At 38.6% G+C, this 21167-nt stretch overlaps 1 protein-coding gene across 3 annotated transcripts in view; it reads left to right on the top strand.

Moving 5' to 3' along the window:
* Window positions 1-21167, top strand: part of LOC136871866 (E3 ubiquitin-protein ligase RNF123) — a 320579-nt gene that overhangs the window by 165535 nt on the left and 133877 nt on the right. For all 3 annotated transcript variants that reach the window (XM_067145510.2, XM_067145511.2, XM_067145509.2), the window contains exon 13: window positions 11709-12111. In XM_067145510.2, the coding sequence (XP_067001611.2) occupies window positions 11709-12111 (403 nt within the window). The remainder of the gene's footprint in view (window positions 1-11708; window positions 12112-21167) is intronic.

Genomic DNA, 21167 nt, shown 5'->3' with positions numbered 1-21167 from the left:
TATAGAGACTTCAGTGTATGTTTGGAGTTTGTTGGGATCATTTCTGCCATTTCCAGTTGATTCACCAAAAAGTGACACAGAAACAGATTTTGGTAGAATTGCTGGTGCTCAGTTGTCTTTTTGGACTTAGAAAAAGCTTAACAACAGTGTACAGAGAAGTAAAACATGTACATGGGAGAGCGTTGACAAACTAGAATTTACAAGTGATGAATCTCATACCTGGTTCTGTATTGCTCTAACAAATTTTTATACAATTCTTTTGAAGAATGTGTTTCTATTTGTCCACCTGTTCAATACAGTGTTGATACAAGCCACTTAAAGTTAAATGGTATGTACACTCATAAAACTAGTAAAAGTAGGATATGTTTCAACCCTTTATGGGTCATCTTCAGCTAGTATTAATGAAAATAAAACATCTTAACATTTCCAAAGTGAAATATGGACAAAGAAAGATAATTGATGGAAAAGTTTAGTGTTGACATATTAAAAGTTCTTTTTAAACATCACACATTGTTTTTCACGATCTTCATAAGAGAACAAAGGGGTAGCGATGACCATTATGGTCTATCTTGGCAGCTACAGATCCATGCTAATTATAGAATATGCCTGGCTGGAGGAGTGATTTCCTGTGTGTTTCATTGGACCTTTTGTCATACAGAGTAGTCTATATGATAAAATTCGGCCATCAATATGGAATGCGAGTATGAAGTTTCTACACAAAGACTCTATTCCTCTTCAATGAAAGGCGAAATTTAATCCAAAGAAGAATAAGAAACAAGAAGAATGAGAACAAAAGAAAATTCTTCAACCTAATGAGGCAAGAACTCTCTCCCTCTCCTCCAGCTCCTTGAGTGGGCTCCTTAAGTTGTGTTGATGTTTGAATGAGGGCTGACCAGAGATTTCCTTGAACTTCGTTTTTGAGGGGAAACAGTGAAGAAGTGGAGGATCAGAAGCTGCTTATTTATTACATGTTGTTAAAGACTTATTAGTTTGTTGACATGAGTTTATTTTTATTATTTTATCAAAAAGAGTGTGTGTTTTGTCTGGGAATTTTTTAAGGTATATTTTCTGGTACATTCAGGATAACTCCTTTATTGGTTACATGAATAATGTCTAAATCTTGATTTATAGAAGAAAATGAATTATTGTTTTCCCTCATATGTTTACCCATCATGGAAAATAGTCTGTGTTTATTTGCATTTGTATGTTGTTTATAACGAATTAGGAAACTTCTTCCAGTTTGTTCAATATAGCTGGTGTCCTATTGATTGCATTTTAACTTGTAAACACCTCATTGCAAATATTTATTGATATTGTTAAAATTATGTGTATTATAAAGTAATTTGGAATTTGTTTTGAAAGTATTGCCATTTTTTAAAATGTTTGTAATTTGATGTAAGTTGCTATTATTGAAAGTCAAAGTGATGTAGTCTTTTCCCCTTTTCTTTTTCTCAGTATGATGATGGGCTTATTCTTTTTTTCTTTCTTTTTCTTTCTTTTCAACATTGTTACGGCCTCATTGGACCATGTTTGTGTAGGTTTCCAACCACATTTATGTATTCTTGCCCACATGTCCTTCATTCTATTAATGTGAGTGTTTCTCCTGTCCTCTGACCAGGGAAGGTTATTTTACTGGTTTGACCTCATCTTCAGGTACCTTCCTGTCTTGGATTTTTTTGTTTAAAGATGTGTGTATCTGGGACACCTTATTCTGTTATCTGGCTCAGCTGCAAATCATCAGCCACTCCTTGGTGCTATGTGGGTTTACCTTCGAGATTCCAAACTTGTGTTAGGATCCGTTTTGTCAGTCTGCTGTCAGACATACGGAATACATAACTGAAGAAAATCATTGTTATTTTCCTGATGACATCAGTTACTTTGCCCACTTTGTTATGCACTTCATTTTTCTGAGCCTCTATATTCCTACCTTTTTAATGGGTCCTAAGTTTTTTCTCCCTATCCTTCATTCAGTTTCTCCAGTTCTTGTTTTGAGGTTTTATTTCTCATGCTCACTGATTCTGGTGCATAAAAATTTCTGCTCTTGCAACTGTCTTGTATTGTTGGATCTTAGCTCCCCATGATAATGCTCTCTTATTGTATATGTCAAGATTCTTCATGTATGCTGCATTCATTTTCATTAATTTCGTCTTTACACCCTGTTTTTCATTGTTCTTCGTATCTAGCCACTCTCCTAAATATTTGAAAGCTTCAACCTTTTGAACATCGCCCTGTGTTGTTTTTATCTTAAATGGACTGTCCTTAATATTGGCCATATACTGTATTTTTGTTTTTTCAACTGAGACTTTGAGACCTATTTTGCCTGCCTGATGATAAAGTTCCTCAATCTGTTGTTCAGCTGCTTCAACAGTTGGTGCTAGGATTGCAAGATCATCTGCAAAAGCCAGGCAGTCTATACGAAGTTTAATTTAAGATCCCTTGAAACTGAGTCCATTGTGAAATTCCTTTCCTTCGAGGGCTTTTTTTCCATTCCCTGATGACCTTTTCTAAGGCACAATTAAAAAGAATAGGTGATAAACCATCCCCTTGTTAGACTCCAGTTTTGATGTCAATGGGTTCTGAAATTTCACGTAGAAACTTAACTTTGACTTGATGTTAGGGTTTCCGTGATAATGTTTCTAGTCTAACTGTCCAGCCGAAACTCTTCCGGGATGTTTATCGTTGCATTCCTGTCGACCGAATCTTACGCCTGTCTTCCTTACGTTAGCAAGTTCAATTACAGTTTTTAGGTTAAGATTTTGTTCATTGCATGATCGCCCCTTCCTGAATCGTCCCAGATATTCACCAAACTGTGGGTCAGGTTATGTTTCAGCTCTTAAAAGGAGAGCTTTAGAAAGAATCTTGTAGGTTATGGAAAAAATGCAAGATCCATTTGTGGTTGTTAATATTCATTTTAGATACTTTCTTACAGAGAGGGAGGATTAGGGCTGATTTCCAGTCATCAGGCACCTTAGTGGTTTGCCAGATTTTTTCAAAGATCTTCATTAATGTCTCAATCGAAACCTCATCAGCCTCCTTCTACATTTCTGACACAATTAAGTCCTCGCCAAGGTTTTTATTATTCTTTAAAATCGCAATGATTCGGTGTACTTCATCATTGCATGGTGGTACGTAGGTCGAGTCAGAAGTCATGGCAATTTTTTTTTTTCCCTCGCGAACAGGAGACAACACGGAAAATCTAAGATATGCATTTGGAAACGTACAATATATACTTGCGTATGATGCCACTAGATGGTGTATGTAAACAACAGTGTGGGTCTAAGCATGACCCCAAGTTCAGTGTGTGAGTGAGAACGTCTTAAAATGGAAGTCAGCAAGCAAGAGCAACGATCGTATATTAAAATAGGAGTTATCTGCGACATAAATGCACGCCAATGCCATGCAGAGCTGCAGGAACATTAGGTGTGCGTGCCATGCCCTATAGAACAGTGGCAAGTTGGTGTTAGCAATACATATGCACGAATGGTATTTAGCGCCTGCCCCACCGCTGGCAACGCACAGTAGAAACCTTGGGTGATTATTTCGAAGGTCTGTAACCAGCGGAGACCTGTCCTTTGTATGTAGTCTTGTGTATTTGTTGTCCATACCATAATAAAACAATGTTTATCAATAGCTTGTGCTGTGTCACTTTTCTGCGAGAGGATGGTTGCCTAGTTGGACTTCCTCTTAAAACATTAATCACCACCATCTTTCCTACGTGAATCTCCTGAAGTCAGAATTTGTCTTCAGGCAAAGTGCATAACTACATGCCCTATATTTCCAGATGCATATCTTAGATTTTCCGTGTTGTCTCCTGTTCACGAGAAAAAAATAGTTGCTATGACTTATGACTCGACCCTCGTAGTTTGAGCTCTTTTGAAGGTCACAGTTTTTGGTTCACAGTTCAGAAGATTTGGCACGCAAGTGGCAATTCTCATGATTGTTATAAACAATGTCTCCTTTATCATTCCAAAAGTATAAGCTTGGGGGATCGTATTTCTGTGTATATTGTTTGAATGTCTTGTAATAGTCCCTTGTATTGTTCTTTTTTTTTTTTTTCCCACGAACCTGCTATGCAGGCGTAGCAGGGGGAGAGGTGATACTCCCACGTGGCGTGTCCCAGGTGGCGGATAGGGGTGTCCTAACTGGCTTTCCGGCGGACTTGAAGGAAATAAAATACCTCTCGCGGACCAAACACACTACCCCCTGTGGGTGGGGGGCGCACATGTAGAATACACCCGCGGTATCCCCTGCCTGTCGTAAGAGATGACTACAAGGGGCGACCAAGGGATGATTGAATTAGAACCATGAAACTACTCTTGATTCGTACCATCATGCGGGGAACACCATGGGTTGCATGTACTTACGAGTAGTATCACTAAATTGGTACGAAATAGGTTTGTGATTAGTTGCAGTAAAAAGCCTGGCCTGGTGGATTCCACTACCCGTGCGTTGTACCCATGTGAGCAACACCGCGGATCTGGGCGTAGCCTGTGAGTTGTATCGCTATATGAGCGGCACCGTGGGTCAGCGTTGCCTGTGATAGGTACCCACTATGTGAGGAACACCACGGGAATACCGGCGCCCGTGACTAGTACGCCTAGGTGAGGAACCTTACCGGTTTGCGTTGGCTATGAGTGGCGCCATTGTGTGAGAAACACCATAGGTCTGCGTTCCCTGTACGAATTGCAATACTTGTGAGTAGTACCATCTTGTGTGGACCACCGTGAGTCTTCGCTACTTTTGATCAATACCCCAAAATGACAAATACCGTGGTTCTACTTTACTCGCGACATGTACCATTCTGTGGGGCCTTAGACGTGAATTTAGCACCCCTTCAGACATCAAGCATCATTGTGCTTTATAAATGGTCCCTTGGTCAGTAATACTCTAATTAACTACCTTCTTTTTGAGTCTGATCCGCTGGGTTTTTTTTTTTTTTTTTTTTTTTTTTTTTTGTAGGGTTCATGTCCATCCATTTATTCTTCATGACATTTTTTATTTTATTTTAGTCAGTGGATGAATTTGAATTTTTTGTTATTTCATTTCATACCATTAGGGGCCGATGACCTCGATGTTAGGCCCCTTTAAACAACAAGCATCATCATTATCATCATCTTTTTTTTTTTTTTTTTTAATCGATATCCTTAAGCTGTGATTTGAATCGTCATTTAGCTTGGCGTATTATCTTCCATAATACATAACCTCAGTGATCCCCTTTGGTTTGAAATATTGAGCCCTGATTCTGTTTCAACACCCAAGCTAACTTCCAGTCCCTTTGAACATACCTTAAAACCAATTTTCTGATCTTCAATAACTATGCAAGTGTATGCATTCAAGATGTTTTCTGATTGTTAGGCAGTTCGGGATTTTGGATACGAAGGCAAACTTTCACTTACAGATGCTGGATAATTAAATTCACAGGTTAGAACTAGTACTGGCATCTGAACTTAAATCACTTAGGCCTACATTAATCACGTGGCCATCATCACTAACTATTTTTGTGAGTAGGTTCTCCAGATTCTTCACAGTCCGGCCCTGTGTTAAAATAACTAAATGAAGCCCCTTTCCTCTTCATAAAATAGACATTCACTATTTATTAAATTTAACTTTTTATAACTTGATAAATACTGAAGATTTCCGAAAGCAAAGTCCGACCCAAGCAGAACTAATGTATACAATCAAAAAGAAAGAAAGAAACTGTAGTACTGAAAACGGCTATTACTTTTGTTAATTAAAAAAAAAAAAGTTCTCTCAAGCTTGGAAGTTTGAAGTAATATTCAATATCACACATTCTAGAGATTGATGAAGCAGTGTAAGTAGAAATACAACTGGCAGTACTGATTAGATAATGAAGTTCTTCACTATTGGTCTTTGTAATTATGCGGAAGATTTTAAAATCTTATAAAACCAGGAAAATTTTGTCACTTCAAAGAGAAATAGGTTACAGACTGTGTTCCGCCTTTCCAGATAGGCTCCAGCACCACCGCATTTCTGAACGAACCCCCCCCCCCTCCCTTCCTCCCTCGGCATTTAATGCCCTCGAGAGGGCTTTGGCCTGCCCAGTGACCGCTGCTCAGCCCGAAGGTCTGCAGATTAAGAGGGGCCGTGTGGTCAGCACGACGCATCCTCTCAGCCGTTATTCTGGGCTTTCGAGACCGGGGCCGCCATCTCACCGCCAGATAGCTCCTCAATTCTAATCACATAGGCTGAGTGGACCTCGAACCAGCCCTCAGACCGAGAGAAAAATCCCTGACCTGGCCAGGTATCAAACCCAGGGCCTCCGGGCGAGAGGTAGGCACGCTACCCCTACACCACACCCCTACGAACTAAAGCATTCGGTTTGTTCTTATAAGTGCTATTAGGTTGTTATTATTGTATTCTAATGATCAAAGCAAATACTCGAAAACAAGTAGGTTGGTCCTCCAATCAGAATTCCTCTTTGTCTGTGAGTCCGTAGGTGACTGAACAGCCCAATACGGGAAGCACAGAACTTCCCGCAGAGATAGCAGCTAGTCCCAGATGGAGCAGCCATTGTCCTTAAATAGTGGCTATATATGAGAACAAAGTATTGATACAAAATGGCTCTCCAAATGGCCATCATATCAGTGTAGAACAGTTTCAAGATGGAAATAAATTTCTGTGGAAAACCATACAATCCTAAAATCTTCCACAAAGCATCACGGTTTACAGAATCAAATGCCTTAGTGAGAGCAATAAAGGCAATATAAAGAAGTCTATTTTGTTCTCTGCATTTTACCTGAAGCTGACGAGCTGTGAATATCATATCCGTGATTCCTCTAGAAGGTCTGAATCCACACTGGCTCTCTGGTAGTATTTCCTCCACTAAGGGTAGTATACGATTTGCCAAAATTTGAGCAATAAGCTTTCCCAAGGAAGACAGTAATAATACTCCCCAATAGTTATTACAGGCTGTTCGATCACCTTTCTTAAATATTGGAACTTTAAGAATATCTCAGAAATCGGGAGGCATTTTTTCAGTATTCCAAATTTTAACAATCAGTTCATGTAAGTGTGTTATGAGTTCCTCATTACTTTCTATGAGAGTTTCCTCAGGTATACCATCAAGACCAGTGGCCTTCTGTCGCCTTGCTTAACAGCACGCTTAACTTCCATCCAGTGTTGATAGGAAGCCATGTTCTTCTTTGATGGGTACTTGTTCTATTGAGTCATACACCTGTTCATCAACAACTGATTTCTGATTCAGGAGACCTTCAAAATTCTCTTTCCCTCTATTCATGATGGAGAACTGATCTTTTAGAAGTGGATTTCTACCAAAGGTGTGGAGACCATAAACTTATTTCATGGCTTGGAAGAATTGTTTTGAATCTTTGTCTGCTAGATATTGCAGCTCTTTTGTTTTGGCTGTCCCATGCATTCTTGAGCACATGGGTTCTTCTGTGGACATTTGCTTTGGCAAGACAAAATGCTTCTTTGCAAGGCAGTTCGTGTCCTTTCGCCACGCTTGCTAGGCTCTTCTCTTCTCTGATATCAATGCTTCAATCTCATCATTTTCATCAAACCAATCTTGATGTTTCTTGGTGTAATAACTTATCTTTTTTTGCAAGCATCCCCAATAGTGGTCTTCAGGCTCTCCCAGTGTTTTCTTGCATCCTGATGATACTCCTCCGACAGTGTCTGATGAAGCAGTTCTCTATATTGTGAGGCATATTCTGAAATCCCAAATTTCACGGTATTAAAAGCGTGTTTACAGCTCTTCCATTGTTTTCTCCTCTGACGGGATAGTGACAGATTCATAACTGATCTGATAAGTCGGTGATCTGTCCAACAGTCGTCCACTCCTGTTATTGCTTTGATGATAAAAGCGTCTCGAAGATCTTTCTTGCGGACAATTACATAATCAATGAGATGCCAGTGCTTCGATCTAGGATGCTGCCATGAAGTTTTAAAGTGATTCTTTTGGTGAAAAATTGTGTTAGTGATTGTTAAATCATGTTCAGCACATTTTGAGATGAGTCGAATACCATTAGAGTTTTCACTGCCAATTCCATCCTTGCCAATGACACCATTCCGTACAAAGTTGTCCTTGCCCACTCTGGCATTAAAATCGCCTAGTAAGATTATTTTTATTTTATTTTGACAGGATGGCATCCAGATCTGAATAAAATGATTCTTTGATGTCATCATCAGAATCTAGGGTGAGGGGCATATGCGCTGATCACCGTGGCATGTTGGTTGCCATTTAACCGAAGTCTTAGGCCCGGTTTCATCAACACATGTTAAATATATACTAACAAGTAGTTAGTTAATACGGAGTTAGAAATTTAACATCTTGTTAGGTTTCTTGCGTTTCATCAAACTTTTCTTGTGAAATGTTAACTAATCGACTGTTAACTCTCCCAATATTGCAAACTGGTGCGAATCAAGGAGGCAGTGGTATGAACATGCTGTTTTACAGCGCGCTCCAATGCGCTTTTGTTTGAGTACAGCTGTAAAATATGGCGCGTGAAGTGAAATGGAATTGTAGTTCTAATTTTTCCTCCTTCTAAAAAGAGTTGTTAATTGAATTAGTAAATATATGTAAGTTATTGAGTGCAAGCGCACAGATGGCTTGACGATAAAATAAAAGGACGAGGCATGGGAGAAAGTCCGCGAGGGTTTCAATGGGGTTAACAGATACTTTCTTAACGGGTATCCACTGTCACCGAACAAAATCTCTTCATTAATTGTCCCCACTTCAAACTGTGCTCCGATATGGGAGTTATTAAATATTGTGTTGTCGTGTGCAGAACCAGACCATCTAGCAAGTATATCCCTGATTTGGAGGTTAGACTCACTAATCACCTGAACCATTAACATTAACAGAGAAATATCCCTTCCGATTACGATATATTTCGGCCCAATTGCCTGCAGGTAATTGGATTCTTACATGTGTGCAATCTATTTCATCCAGAACAAACACCAGGAAAACAGCTTATTTCATAGAAGTCGCGGATAATTTGCTGACGCTCTTCTACTAAAGGGAATGTTATATACCTCCTTCCCATGGATGCTATTGCTGCAGACACTCGACAAACAACTCTACTAACAATGGCTTTAGAAATTCCAGCATTGTCTCCGACCATTATGTGAAAAGAACCAGTAGCAAAAAATTGTAATATTATGAGAACCTGCAACACTGGAGAAAGAGGTAAGTTTCTCTTCATAGGATATTCCAACCTCACTCAAATTTCATCAACAACATTAGCAATGACTATTTTTGATAACCTGTATCTATGAAGAAATTATGCATCCGTCAAATTTTCAAAGGCATTATATCGCTGAACTCTTCTTCGATCAGGATTATTGTGTAAAAGATCCAAATAGAGCAATTCCGCATCTAAAGGGAGATTCACAGCAGCCATTTTGGAACAGGTTTCTAAATGGTAATGTTAGCCATTTAACATGGGAAATGGCTGATGTTAACTTTAATACGCAGTTTAACATATGTTAACGTTAACAGTTGTTGATGAAATGCAAATTTTATTAAATCGTATGTTAAAATGATTTAACACCTTGTTAAGTACTAACGTATTGATGAAACCGGGCCTTAATGTCATAAGGTGTTCATTATGTCCAGTGGGAAGTTCTGACAATTCCTTGTCAAGATTATTCTTCATGATAGCAAAGCCTACTCCATGTAATCGGTTCTTACTGGTAGTTTTCCCGTTCTAAAAGAAGCTGTAACCTGCACCTTGTTCATTCAGACGGGTTTCCTAGAGTGCTGCTATGTCGATGTTATATCTTCTTAATTCTCTACCCACTATAGCTGTTCTCCTTTCAGGTCTTTCAGTTTTGGGGTCAAAATTCATCATTGAGTGTTCTTACATTCCATGTTGAAAAACATAAGTTCTTATTTGTTCGATCGCATAAAGGTGATACCATCAGACGCGGCTATCCGATCGGTAATATTAGTGGCTGAATATGTTGAGGGCACCTTTTCTAGCCCTTCCCCATGTGAGGTGAGCAGAGTGGACCCTAAATAGGACTGCTCAGATGTAGATGCAGCAACCAAATTGCTTTACAGCCACAGCCTTAAGCAAGACGACCGATCTCTCATCTGCTGCCTATGTGCCAAGTTATCACTAGAGGCTTCTAGACATCACAATCCTGCCCCCGTTGCAACTTCTTGATCACCACAGGACTTTTGGAAGAAGTCATATGTTGTTGGAAGACTGCTGTGCGTGAATTCTTTTAGAGTGAGTGTGTTGCTGAACTTCAACAAACACACCTTACTTGATGACTAGGAAATATGTTCAGTAGCAAGCAGATGCAAGACAATTGAATGATTCGTATTCACTGCAGCCTTCATCCGCCATTCCAGTTGAGTAAAGACACCCTGTCCGAATGACTGGTCCGCCATCGAGGACTCTCTGTGCCGTTGACCACATGCGGTTCATCTGCCTTTAGGGAAGTTTCCCGCCCCACTTTCTTGCCCTGACCACTACCAGCTCATGAGTAGCGCCTTCACAGCCAGTCCGTTTGGCATGACCTCATCCGCCTTCAAACCGTTGGGAACCAAACTGAGAGGTTCCTCCTCCGCTTGTTTGCCGTTGGGTCTTCAAGTAATGGATTCCAGTGTCATTTCCTCCAGTGACAGGACCATCACCCCACCCAGGGGAGCTCATCCGCCAGAAGCCCCTTTAGGGAGTCAGGTTATGTACTGCCACCAAACACTCGGCGTTAGCAGTTTTACAGCTGGGTGCCAGACCAGTCAACCCTTCTTTCTCATTCAGAACTTGGGACCGGATAATGGCGGAGTTATTCTAGTGATATATATGTGCATAATATATAACTTTTAACCTCATGTACATAGATTTTAAGTAATATCACAGTTTGTTGTTTTCCCTTTACATTATTTTGTATTGTGTTCTGTTTTAGCATTGGCTTCTGTTTCCAGTTTGTGTTTTACTTATTTATTCATTTTTCTCTTTTCAGTTTTATGCTTCAGATTTCTTTTGTTTGTTCAGCTTTGCTTTCTTTCTTCATTATCCACCTAAGGTAGCTCTTTTATTTAGCTTAGTTAATTTGGATTTTATAATAGAACAGTCTACAGTAGTTCTCGTATTATCCTGTAATTTATATGGTTAACTGTAAGAGAGGGCCATGAGCCCTATCTCTGCCACTGATAAAGATACAAATAAATAAGTAAATAAATAAAGAAAAAGATAAATAAATATCATTACATACGAGTGAAATAAAAGCAAATAAAGGTGTTACCGGAATACAAAATTTTAATAAAAGCATCTTGAAATACAAACAGTAAACAACATTACAGCCGGGCTGAGTGGCTTCAGATGGTTGTGGCGCTGGCCTTCTGACCCCAACTTGGCAGTTTCGATCCTGGCTCAGTCCAGTGGTATTTCAACGTGTTCAAATATGCCAGCCTCGTGTTGGTAGATTTACTGGCACGTAAAAGAACTCCTGCAAGACTCAATTCCGGCACCATGGCATCTCCATAAACCATAAAAGTAGTTAGTGGGATGTAAAGCCAATAACATTATGAACAATATAATAAGAATCCATGTACAGTTTTTGGATTTTTTTTTTCAGTTCTGAATATTCGTGATAATTCACATTCAGAATAATTTTAATACAAATATTGATGTTGTTTGTGTGTCTTTATAAGTACATTTTAATTGTGTTTATTGTTTAATAACCATCTTAAGAGGTGTTTTTGTTCATTGTAGGTGAGCACCTTACGGGAGAGCATGACTGAATACATGACTGCACTTGCTGGCACCAAGGCTCGTTTACGAGCATTTCGTAACTCTCTGAAGAGTAGTGATCTATCTACAGAGGACAGCTCAGAGGAAATTGTGCAAGAGTTGGAGCGGGCTACTGGGGTATTTGAACAGAAACTCAGTGAGCAGGCACGTCACATGTCTTGGGTGCGAGCAGCTGTTTACTCGCCAGAGAAACAGAGTCACTTAGCATGGCTTTTAAGGGTTGTTCTCAACACCCTGAAACGTGCATCGCAAGAGGGTCAGCTATTTAGTTTTGTGCCAGACTTTTATCTTGATTCTCTCATTGAGTTATCAGCTGCTCTGCGTACTTATGTACATCCTACAGCAGCTGTGGAAAACATAGAAGGTTATTGTCTTTATCCTTTGTTTTGAAACAACCTGCATGAAGCAATGTGATCTAAGTTAAAAGCTGCATCTGTTAATCTAGAGCACTTCATATGTGGAACAGGTATGAGAGGATGAATTTAACAAGATATTCCTTGATTTAGAAGCTAAATAGTGAAATACAATTTTGGTTTCAGATAAATTTAATTAGAACATAGCTTGGAACAGAGAGAAATATTTAATACTGAATACAGGTAGCAGTAAGGAACTGTATTTCTGTTTGTTTCTTTTTTCTTTTAATGTTAGAAATGGCTTTGGAGGATGGTTTCTAAGTAAATACAAGATTTTAAGTACAGTTATGTTGAAAATATCAGATACTGTTGGAAATCATAATCAGATCTTTCCCATTCTTAGTTTGGTGCAATGGCCATTTCATCAAATGGTCAGCACATAACATGTCCACTTTTTGCAACAAAGGAGCTTATTGTCCTAAAGAAAAATCATTATAACCGTGTAAAAATGGGGAAGGTAGGATTTAAAACTTCAGGATACTTTTAATTTTCTATGAATTCTATTTGTTGAAAATTTTAGAAATATCTATGCAAGATCAAACTTATTATCTTACAGTTCAGTTCTGTAAAAGGAAACAAGTGTGAGGGTTTTTTTTTTTAAAGGAACATGTTGCACAAGGACTAAATGAAGAGGCTGAAGGAAACATAGTAGATGAAGAGAGAGATCAGTAGGGCTGCTGAAGAAAAGTCAGGAAGAAAGGTAAGATCAAGAAAGAATCAGTTTATAGCTTGGGAGATATTAGACCTGATTGATGAACAGCAAGAATACAAGAATGTAACAAATGAGGAGGGCAGAAAAGAATACAGGCGATTAATGAAGTGGATAGAAAGTGCAGGTCAGCGAAAGAAGAATAACTGAAGGAGAAGTGCAAGGATGTTGAAGGTTGTTTGGTTGTAGGAAAGGTAGATGGCTGCATACAGGAAAATCAAGGAAACCATTGGAGAAAGGAAAACTTAAGTGTATGAATATTAAGAGCTCAGGTGGAAAAACACTACTAGGGAAAGAAGACAAGGCAGAAAGATGGCAGGAACATGTTTAACAATTGTATCGAAGGAAAGAAGTAGATGATAAGGTTATGGAACAAGAAGAGATTCATGATGCTGATGAAATGGGAGACCCAATTCTGAGGTTAGAATTCGACAGAGCTTTCAGAGACATAAATAGGAACGAGGCACCTAGAATAGATTACATGCCATCTGAATTACCAACTGTGTTAGGAGAAACCAGCATGGGGAGGTTATTCCATTTAGTGTGTAAAATGTATGATACAGGAAAAGTGCCATCCGATTTCAGACGGAATGTGTTATACCTATTCCCAAGAAATCGGTTGCTGACAAGTGTAAAAACTACCGTACTATTAGTTTAGTATCTCACGCTTGCAAAATTTTAACACACATTATTTACAGAAGAATGAAAAAAACAAATTGAATCTGAGTTGGGAAAAGATCAGTTTGGCTTCAGAAGAAATCCACAAACACATGAAATGAAACAACCCTGGCTTTACAGCTGATCTAAAGGCACCTGTATACCGTAGACTTTTCTGGCTAGAGATGCCCCAGCTATAGCTATCTAGTGGAACTGTGCATGTGTACACAGTACTTAGAGCTCCCTTACACAGTACATAGAGCTCTCTGGCAACTTGCTCTAGATGCACAAGAGTGACAGTTTTTTAAGTTCATGTGAGTGAAATAAAACAAGATGAGTAGAGAGTGGGGAAAAAGGAATAGAACTTATCAGTTGATTGAATTTGTAGAGTCATATCCTGAATTATGGAATTGTTTATTAAAAGTGTACAGAGACAGTCAACTGGAAGTTAAATCTATAGAGGCTATTGCAGAAATTTTGGAGGGTACTCTGGACAAAGTTACTAGGAAACTGTATAATCTTCGTAGGCAAACAAATTCCGAAATGAGAAAGATGAGACAAAAGAAGAGTGGGGATGGATTAGATGACATAAAAAAAGCACAGAGTTTATTGAAGCCTTGAAATTCATGACAGTATTTTCTAAATGTGTGAAGAGCGTTGGGACTATTCCACAATCAGTAAGTAATCCATTTTATCTTAATATTATGCTTTGTTAGGTAGTAAAAACAAAGCAAAGAGGAAAGAGGCTGACATCAAAATACCTGTTACTGAACTTTTGGGAAGATGCAGGCTACAATGGTTTGGACATTATGAGGATGGACAGGATGAGAACAGCAGGGAATTACTTTGTCTGAGAAGTAAAAGAGGAGAGGCCAGTAGGGAGGCCAAGGAATTGATGGATAGACTCAGTGAAATTGGAGGTCAGCAAGAGGATTATCAAGTGTGAGGACATAGAGGAACAGAAACTATTCTATACTTCCCTTCAATCACATGTAGAACTCTTGTCCACATCATACTTTCTTCCTTTGATGTAATTACCAGCTTGCTCTGCCACATCAAGGAGAACTTTTCTTTAGTCGTGAAAGACTTATGTGAACTCATATCAGCTATCCTCTAAACAAGTGATGCTACTTAAACGATGTATGTGGCACACTTCTCGCTTGTGGCAGGAGCAGAGTGAGCAGAAAAATACCAGTTTCCTGATTTTTGTATGTCAGAAACACTGTAATAACAACCTAGAAGCAAATAATGCCTGTTACCCAACTTTTCACTGCAAAAATTTAAAAAATTAAAAGTTATATGGTTATAGGAAAACCACAAAAAACAATGGTGGTAGTGTTACTATAATGAGGTGTACTTGCCAGATGCGTGAGGTAGCTTGCCATTACTTTCTTCACTCGACCAGAAAGTGCTAATACAGCACAACCGGCCCTAACACCAATACCAGGTGACTTTGTGAGTTTCAAATGGCAACGTGAAGAGAGGACAGAAATTATTGTCCAAGTATTTTTGCAGTGAAATGTCAAAAAATAACTTGATGGATCTGGAAGTGACTGGAAATTGAAAGTTTGATGTTAGGAGATTTGAATGTATTATGGCAACTGCAAAACTATTAGGCTGGAATATCAGACTATTGTAGAAGATTAAGGTGTGACTGTAGTGCAGTTGATAGAAGATGTGGGGGTGGGGAGGTACAATCGTAGTTACCTTGAATGGGGTAATATTTTATGTTTTTGATTAATGTTCTGAGAATATTTTTCTCCTACCCAAATTAATATCATAGGGAAAATTTCAGACTTATGTGATGTTTTTCTTCTAGTACTATCAATTGTGTTCTTATTTGATCAGCCACTGCTGCTTTCAGCATTCCTGCACTCAAACTACTCTACTCTGTTACTTCTGTACTTGAGTGTTAAAAACATTATTATTATTATTATTATTATTATTATTATTATTATTATTATTATTATTATTATTATTATTATTATTATTATTGTTACGGAGTTTTCCGTGGTAGTTAGAGGTGAAAGAAGGTGCGGGGGGTGAACAGGTCTCAGGCTACGAAATTAAAGTGAATTTCAAATTTAACAAGGTTATATTTTCTTAGCAAAAAACAAGAAATAACAATAATGGCAGGTACAGAGTAGCAAAACCACTAATCGAGAATATACAATTACAGGATTTGGGCTCCGAGAGCCAGACACACAATTCTTGAGCAATTAGCCCAACTTTACGATATACAGAATTCAACAAAGGGGCAGAAGACCCCAATCAAGCCCAGGAGCACTTGCTCCCAATTACATCATAAAGCCTCCTCGAGGCGCGCAGAAACAAATTTCAAAAGAGCGATCTGCTCTCAAAGATTAAGCCTATCAAAGGCCACACCAAACTCCACCTTCAAGTTGTCCTCTAAGGACATAAACACAGGGGTAAAGATACCCAACCTACTGAGGCCTATTAAGTGAGAAAAGTTAATTACATGGCCTCTAAAATACCAATTTGAGAGGAGGCGAACTTGCGCTCCTAATACACTTTGTTTAAAACCTACTTGGCACTAGGCCGTTAATACAAGGGCTAATCCCATACTAAAGAGGTGACTTTTAGAAGGAAACAATTTACATTACGTTAAGGAAGAAACGGTTGTGAAAATAAGTTCACCTCAATGCAATATGAAAGGAAGCTTGAGAGGGTTAAGCACTCTCTATCCCAATATGAAGCTTAAAAGATAGAATAAATACAAAGATTCTTTACATTTTAGGGAAAGTTACATGGTGGAAAAGCTTCGGACCCGCCCCGAGAGTTAAACTGCTGAGCTAGCAAGAAAAGAAGTAATTAATCGGCCATTACCTTGTTGTTGAACTGCTGCCCGAAGGGAGAGGCGCTTCCCGCCCCCTGCTATGTACTTTACACACTGAAAGATGTTACTGAAGTGGCGCAGAGACCCTAAAATCAGCAGTTTATATACTCTCGCAGAAAGTTCGAGGCGTTTCAGGAAGGAAAACACCCGCCCACAATCATTTTATTGGTGGATAAAGAAAACCCCTACACAAGATGAAGAAGAAACACATTATTGGTGCAAAATTAATTAAAGAAATTCGGGATTGGCTAAATTCAAAACAAGGGGAAAGAAAGGGTTAATATTGCCAACTTAAACAATGACTGAAAGAAATTTAGCAAAGAACAAACTTTTGAAATTAAATTTTCTCCAAAAAAAAAAAAAAACAGTTCTTTCACTTCGCACTAGGGTGCATCATTGTAGTTCTTCAGTAGTGTCCTCTAGAAGAGAATGTTCGCACTTCTTACTACAAGGAAAACAAAAATACGTCGAAAACAACACAGTTCAGAAACTTCAAAATTTCCAAGTAGTGACATCTTCAGGGTAACTTGAAAATTAACACATAAGACAAAAGTTCAGACTTCTTCCAGTAGGGGAGTTTCAACTGGCGCAAAGTTTGAATTAGCGGCGTGGAGGTGTACCGCCCGGTACAATTATTATTATTATTATTATTATTATTATTATTATTATTATTATTATTATTATTATTATTATTATTATTATTATTATTTTAATGTAGTTGCAGCTGCTGTTTGCAGGAATATTAATTTGATGTTCTTTAGGCTACCTGGATATCCGTCTTGACATTCTGTTTTACTCTGCCAGAACGCAGAGAAATCAGAACTGTAATGGGTGAGCTATTGCTGAACTTTAATTTTTTTTGAGTAAGCTCTAAATGTGTCATGAAATATCTTTAACATCATTAAAATCATTGCCAATTACTGTCTGTCAGCCATCAGATATACTGTATATTAGATTCTAACTGAAGTCATAATGCTCAAAATGACATCTGACATTTTATTTCTCTTACTTGATAGAATATCCTGCTTGATTTACCGTACTCATACTTGTTCCACTGTGTTAATTTTATTGTAGGCTTTAAGTATCATACTCTCAACAGGAAAGTGACGAGGAAAGGGTATTAACTTACTGTGATAAGTGCACAGTAAGAAGTATGTAAAAAGTACTGTACATGTATTTCATACTTTCATGGTGAATTACTACTTTCCTTTCACACCCATATCTGTACTAATATAAGTAATGGAAAGGAACAAACAAGTGCCAAATTAAGTCATACAAAGAGAGATAGGAGTATGAAAAGGAACACATAATAGGAAAAACACAATGGCAATTCAGTGTGTGAAGAGATACCAATAGAAAGAAGAGATATGGACAAACATGAAAACAATAAAGAACAAGAACAATCTCCACATTTTCATACACAGCCAACTTCAGATATATAGTTATCTCTTCGTTGATTCCAGCTTTTGGATCATTTTCTCCCGTGTTTTTCCTGTTTGTCTAGTCTTTTCCATCTGTATTCATCTTTATCTTACGTCTCTTTCGTTTTCCTTTTCTTAATCCAGCTTCCTTCTTATCCTAAATTTCCCACATCAGGACTGACGCTGAGAAGCAGTGACTAGTTTGATTGAGGCTGAGAAGAAATGTATGTAGAAGAGCTGGGATTGCTGATGAGAGAGCCAGTCCATTTGAAGATGTGGAGATTGTCCTTGTCTGTTCGTGTTTTCATTTCTGTCTTTGCTCCTCTTTCTGTTGCTCCCTCTTTCCACATTGATTTATCATAGTAGGTATTGGAAAGGAACAAAGAAGTGTCAAATCAAATCATGTGAATCTGTATGATATGATTTTACCTGTCATTGTGCTTATCCTAATAATAATTTTAAGAGTGCTTTTGTAAGGTGTGCACAGAAAACATGTGGCAGAACATCAGGAAAGGTTAGAGAGTATGAGACAACATGGTGGAATGATAGAGTGAAAGATAAAGTAAAGGAAAAGAAGAAAACTTGAAGGAATGGAAAACACAAAAGACTGAAGAGAATAGAGCAAAATACATAGAAGCGAAAAGAGTCTGGGGAAAAAAAAAAAAAAATAGCCGAAGAAGAGAAGTTGCGTTACATTCATCCAGGAAGTAAATAAAGATTGAACTGTGGGAAAAATTATTTGGAATTACAAGAAATTAGGTATGAAGCAGGGTGTGGGAAGAATAAAAGACTAATACTGACAAAACCAGAAGAGAGAATGAACAGATGGAAGGAATATTTCAGTGAACTGCTGAACATGAGAAACCAGACATGTGGAGAAGGTATCCAGGCAGGAGGAATAGAAGGAGTAACAGAGAAGAAATCAGGCATTACAATGACAGAGGTGGAATGGACAGTAAAAAAAAAAAAATGAAGATTGGAAAAGCTGTGGGAATAGAAATGATAAAATCTGCAGGACTAGCGGGACTCCAATGGACTACTAGAATACTCAAGTGTGTATGGAGAGGGAAGAAAGTGCTTGAGGATTGGGAAAAATGGGTTATAATACCAATATTCAAGGAAGGAGATAAGATTATGTGTGGTAACTACCAAGGAATCACCATCTCACATATTGCCAAGATAATGGAAAGTATATTGGAAAGAAGAATTAGAGAAAAGGTGGAAAGTACAGGAGGAACAATTTGGATTCAAAAGTGGAAGGTCAACGGTGAAACCCATTTCCATTCTGAGACGGATTATGGAAAAGAGCTGGGAATATGGGAAGGATATAGTATTGACTTTTATAGACTTAGAAAAAGCATATGACTGCATCCCTAGATCAAAAGATTGGGCAAGCCTCACACACAGGGTCATTGGCAAGGAATTAATATCAGTGATAAAAACAATATATCGTCGCCATAAGACCTATCGGTGTCGGTGCGACGTAAAGCCCCTAGCAAAAAAAAAAACAATATGTAACTGTTGCAGCTGTATGTAGACAACAGTGAAGAGATCAGAATGGTTTGGAATTGACAGTGATTGAGGGAGTTGGCCATGCAGTTAGGGGTGAGCTGTGAGCCTGCATTCAGGAGATAGTGGGTTCAAACCCCACTGTGAACAGCCCTGAAGATGGTTTTCCGTTGTTTCCCATTTTCACACCAGGGATTGAGGATCGACATGGAGAAGAGCACAACAATGGTGAGGAAGTTGAGAAGGAAAAGGGGCTATTAAAATTGGAGAGAAGGAACTGGAAATAGTGGAGCACCTTCAAATACTTGGAAAATGAACTGATGGAAAATGGAAGACTGGATATGGAAGTTAGAAGAACACAACTGGGGAGTGCCTATTACAGCCAGATATGGAGATTAATATGGAATAAAGATGTACCACTGAAGGCTAAAGAAATAATATACAAGGGATATTACTTACCTGTAATGACATATGCAGCAGAAACCTGGACAGTAACTCAGAGAGATGTGAGTAGAGTACTGGCAGCTGAAATGAAATTCCTGAGTAGTATGGTACAGAAGACAGAGGGATAGAGTGAGAAATGAAGACTATGAAAAGAGCTAAATTTGTAAAAACTAAATGACAAACAGGAACAGAACCGGTTGAAATGATTTGGACATGTCAAGCGCATTAAAGAAGAAAGTACTGGAAAGACAGATGACAGGGAAGAAAAGACAAAGACGAACATTACGATGGATGGACTCATTGAAGAACAGCATAGGACTACGGAACCTGGATTGGAACACAGTGTTGGATGAGGAGTGGTGGAGAGACAGGACAAAGTGGAGAGGAATCTTATTTGCCCTCACCTGGTGTCAACTGGAAAAGGGGAGAATATTCTTGAAAAATATTATCTGTAAATCATTCATTGAAGCATCGCTGAGTATGGAAAGAGATTTGGCACATGTTTGTTTCTTTCTTAAATTTGAATATGGAAAGTTAATATGTTTCCTGTTGCAGCTTATACATTTTAATAATGTTTTCTATGGTATATTGTGTCACGTAAAGTGTGTGTGTCTCCCCCCCCCCCCCCTCCCTCTCTCTTTCTCTTTCTTTCTCTCTCTCTCTCTCTCTCTCTCTTTTTTTTTTGACTTCTTTTGAGAGTGAAAACTGAGTATAAGAGGTGTTGTGATAATGAGAAATTGTAAGAGTAATATAAACTAGCATTTTATCAGGTGCATTACTTAGTTTTTAGTCTTTCTGATGGTTTTAATGTCTAATATGTAGCAAAAGAAACTATAAATGCTCAAAAGTAGCCAAAACTGCAAAAGTTGGAAGGTTGGAAGTCAGAAAATCATGGAACGTGCTGAATCATATCTTGGCAAAAATATATTCTTGAGATACGAGATTAAATAAGGTGGCCAAGCGAGTTGGCTATGTGGTTAGTCATGCAGCTGTGAGCTTGCATTCAGTACGTAGTGGGTTTGAATCACACCGTCAGGAGTTCCCCCTTTTCACACCAGGCCTTAAGGCCACGGCCAGTACCTGCACAGTCCTAGCCTTTTCCCATCCGTGAGTCACTAAAACCCTTTGATATACCTTTAGTGCAACATTTTTTTTTTTTTAATGCTATTTATTCGGGGCATCAACCTACGAAGATCTTTTGCCCCTACTTTGCACACTATGTTATGAACCTGCATGTATTTGGAAATGGCGGAAGTGTTAAGTGTTGAATGTGTGGAAAGGAACATTAAGGACGACACAAACACCCAGTCCCCAGGCAGATATATTACTCGTTTACAATTAAAAAACCCTGACCCGGCCAGGAATCGAGCCCGGGGCTGCCAGGTGACAGGCAGACGCATTGCTCCCTAC

Source organism: Anabrus simplex, chromosome 4, assembly GCF_040414725.1.
Source record: "Anabrus simplex isolate iqAnaSimp1 chromosome 4, ASM4041472v1, whole genome shotgun sequence".
NCBI lineage: Eukaryota > Metazoa > Arthropoda > Insecta > Orthoptera > Tettigoniidae > Anabrus > Anabrus simplex.
This window is presented reverse-complemented; position numbering and strand designations above follow the sequence as displayed.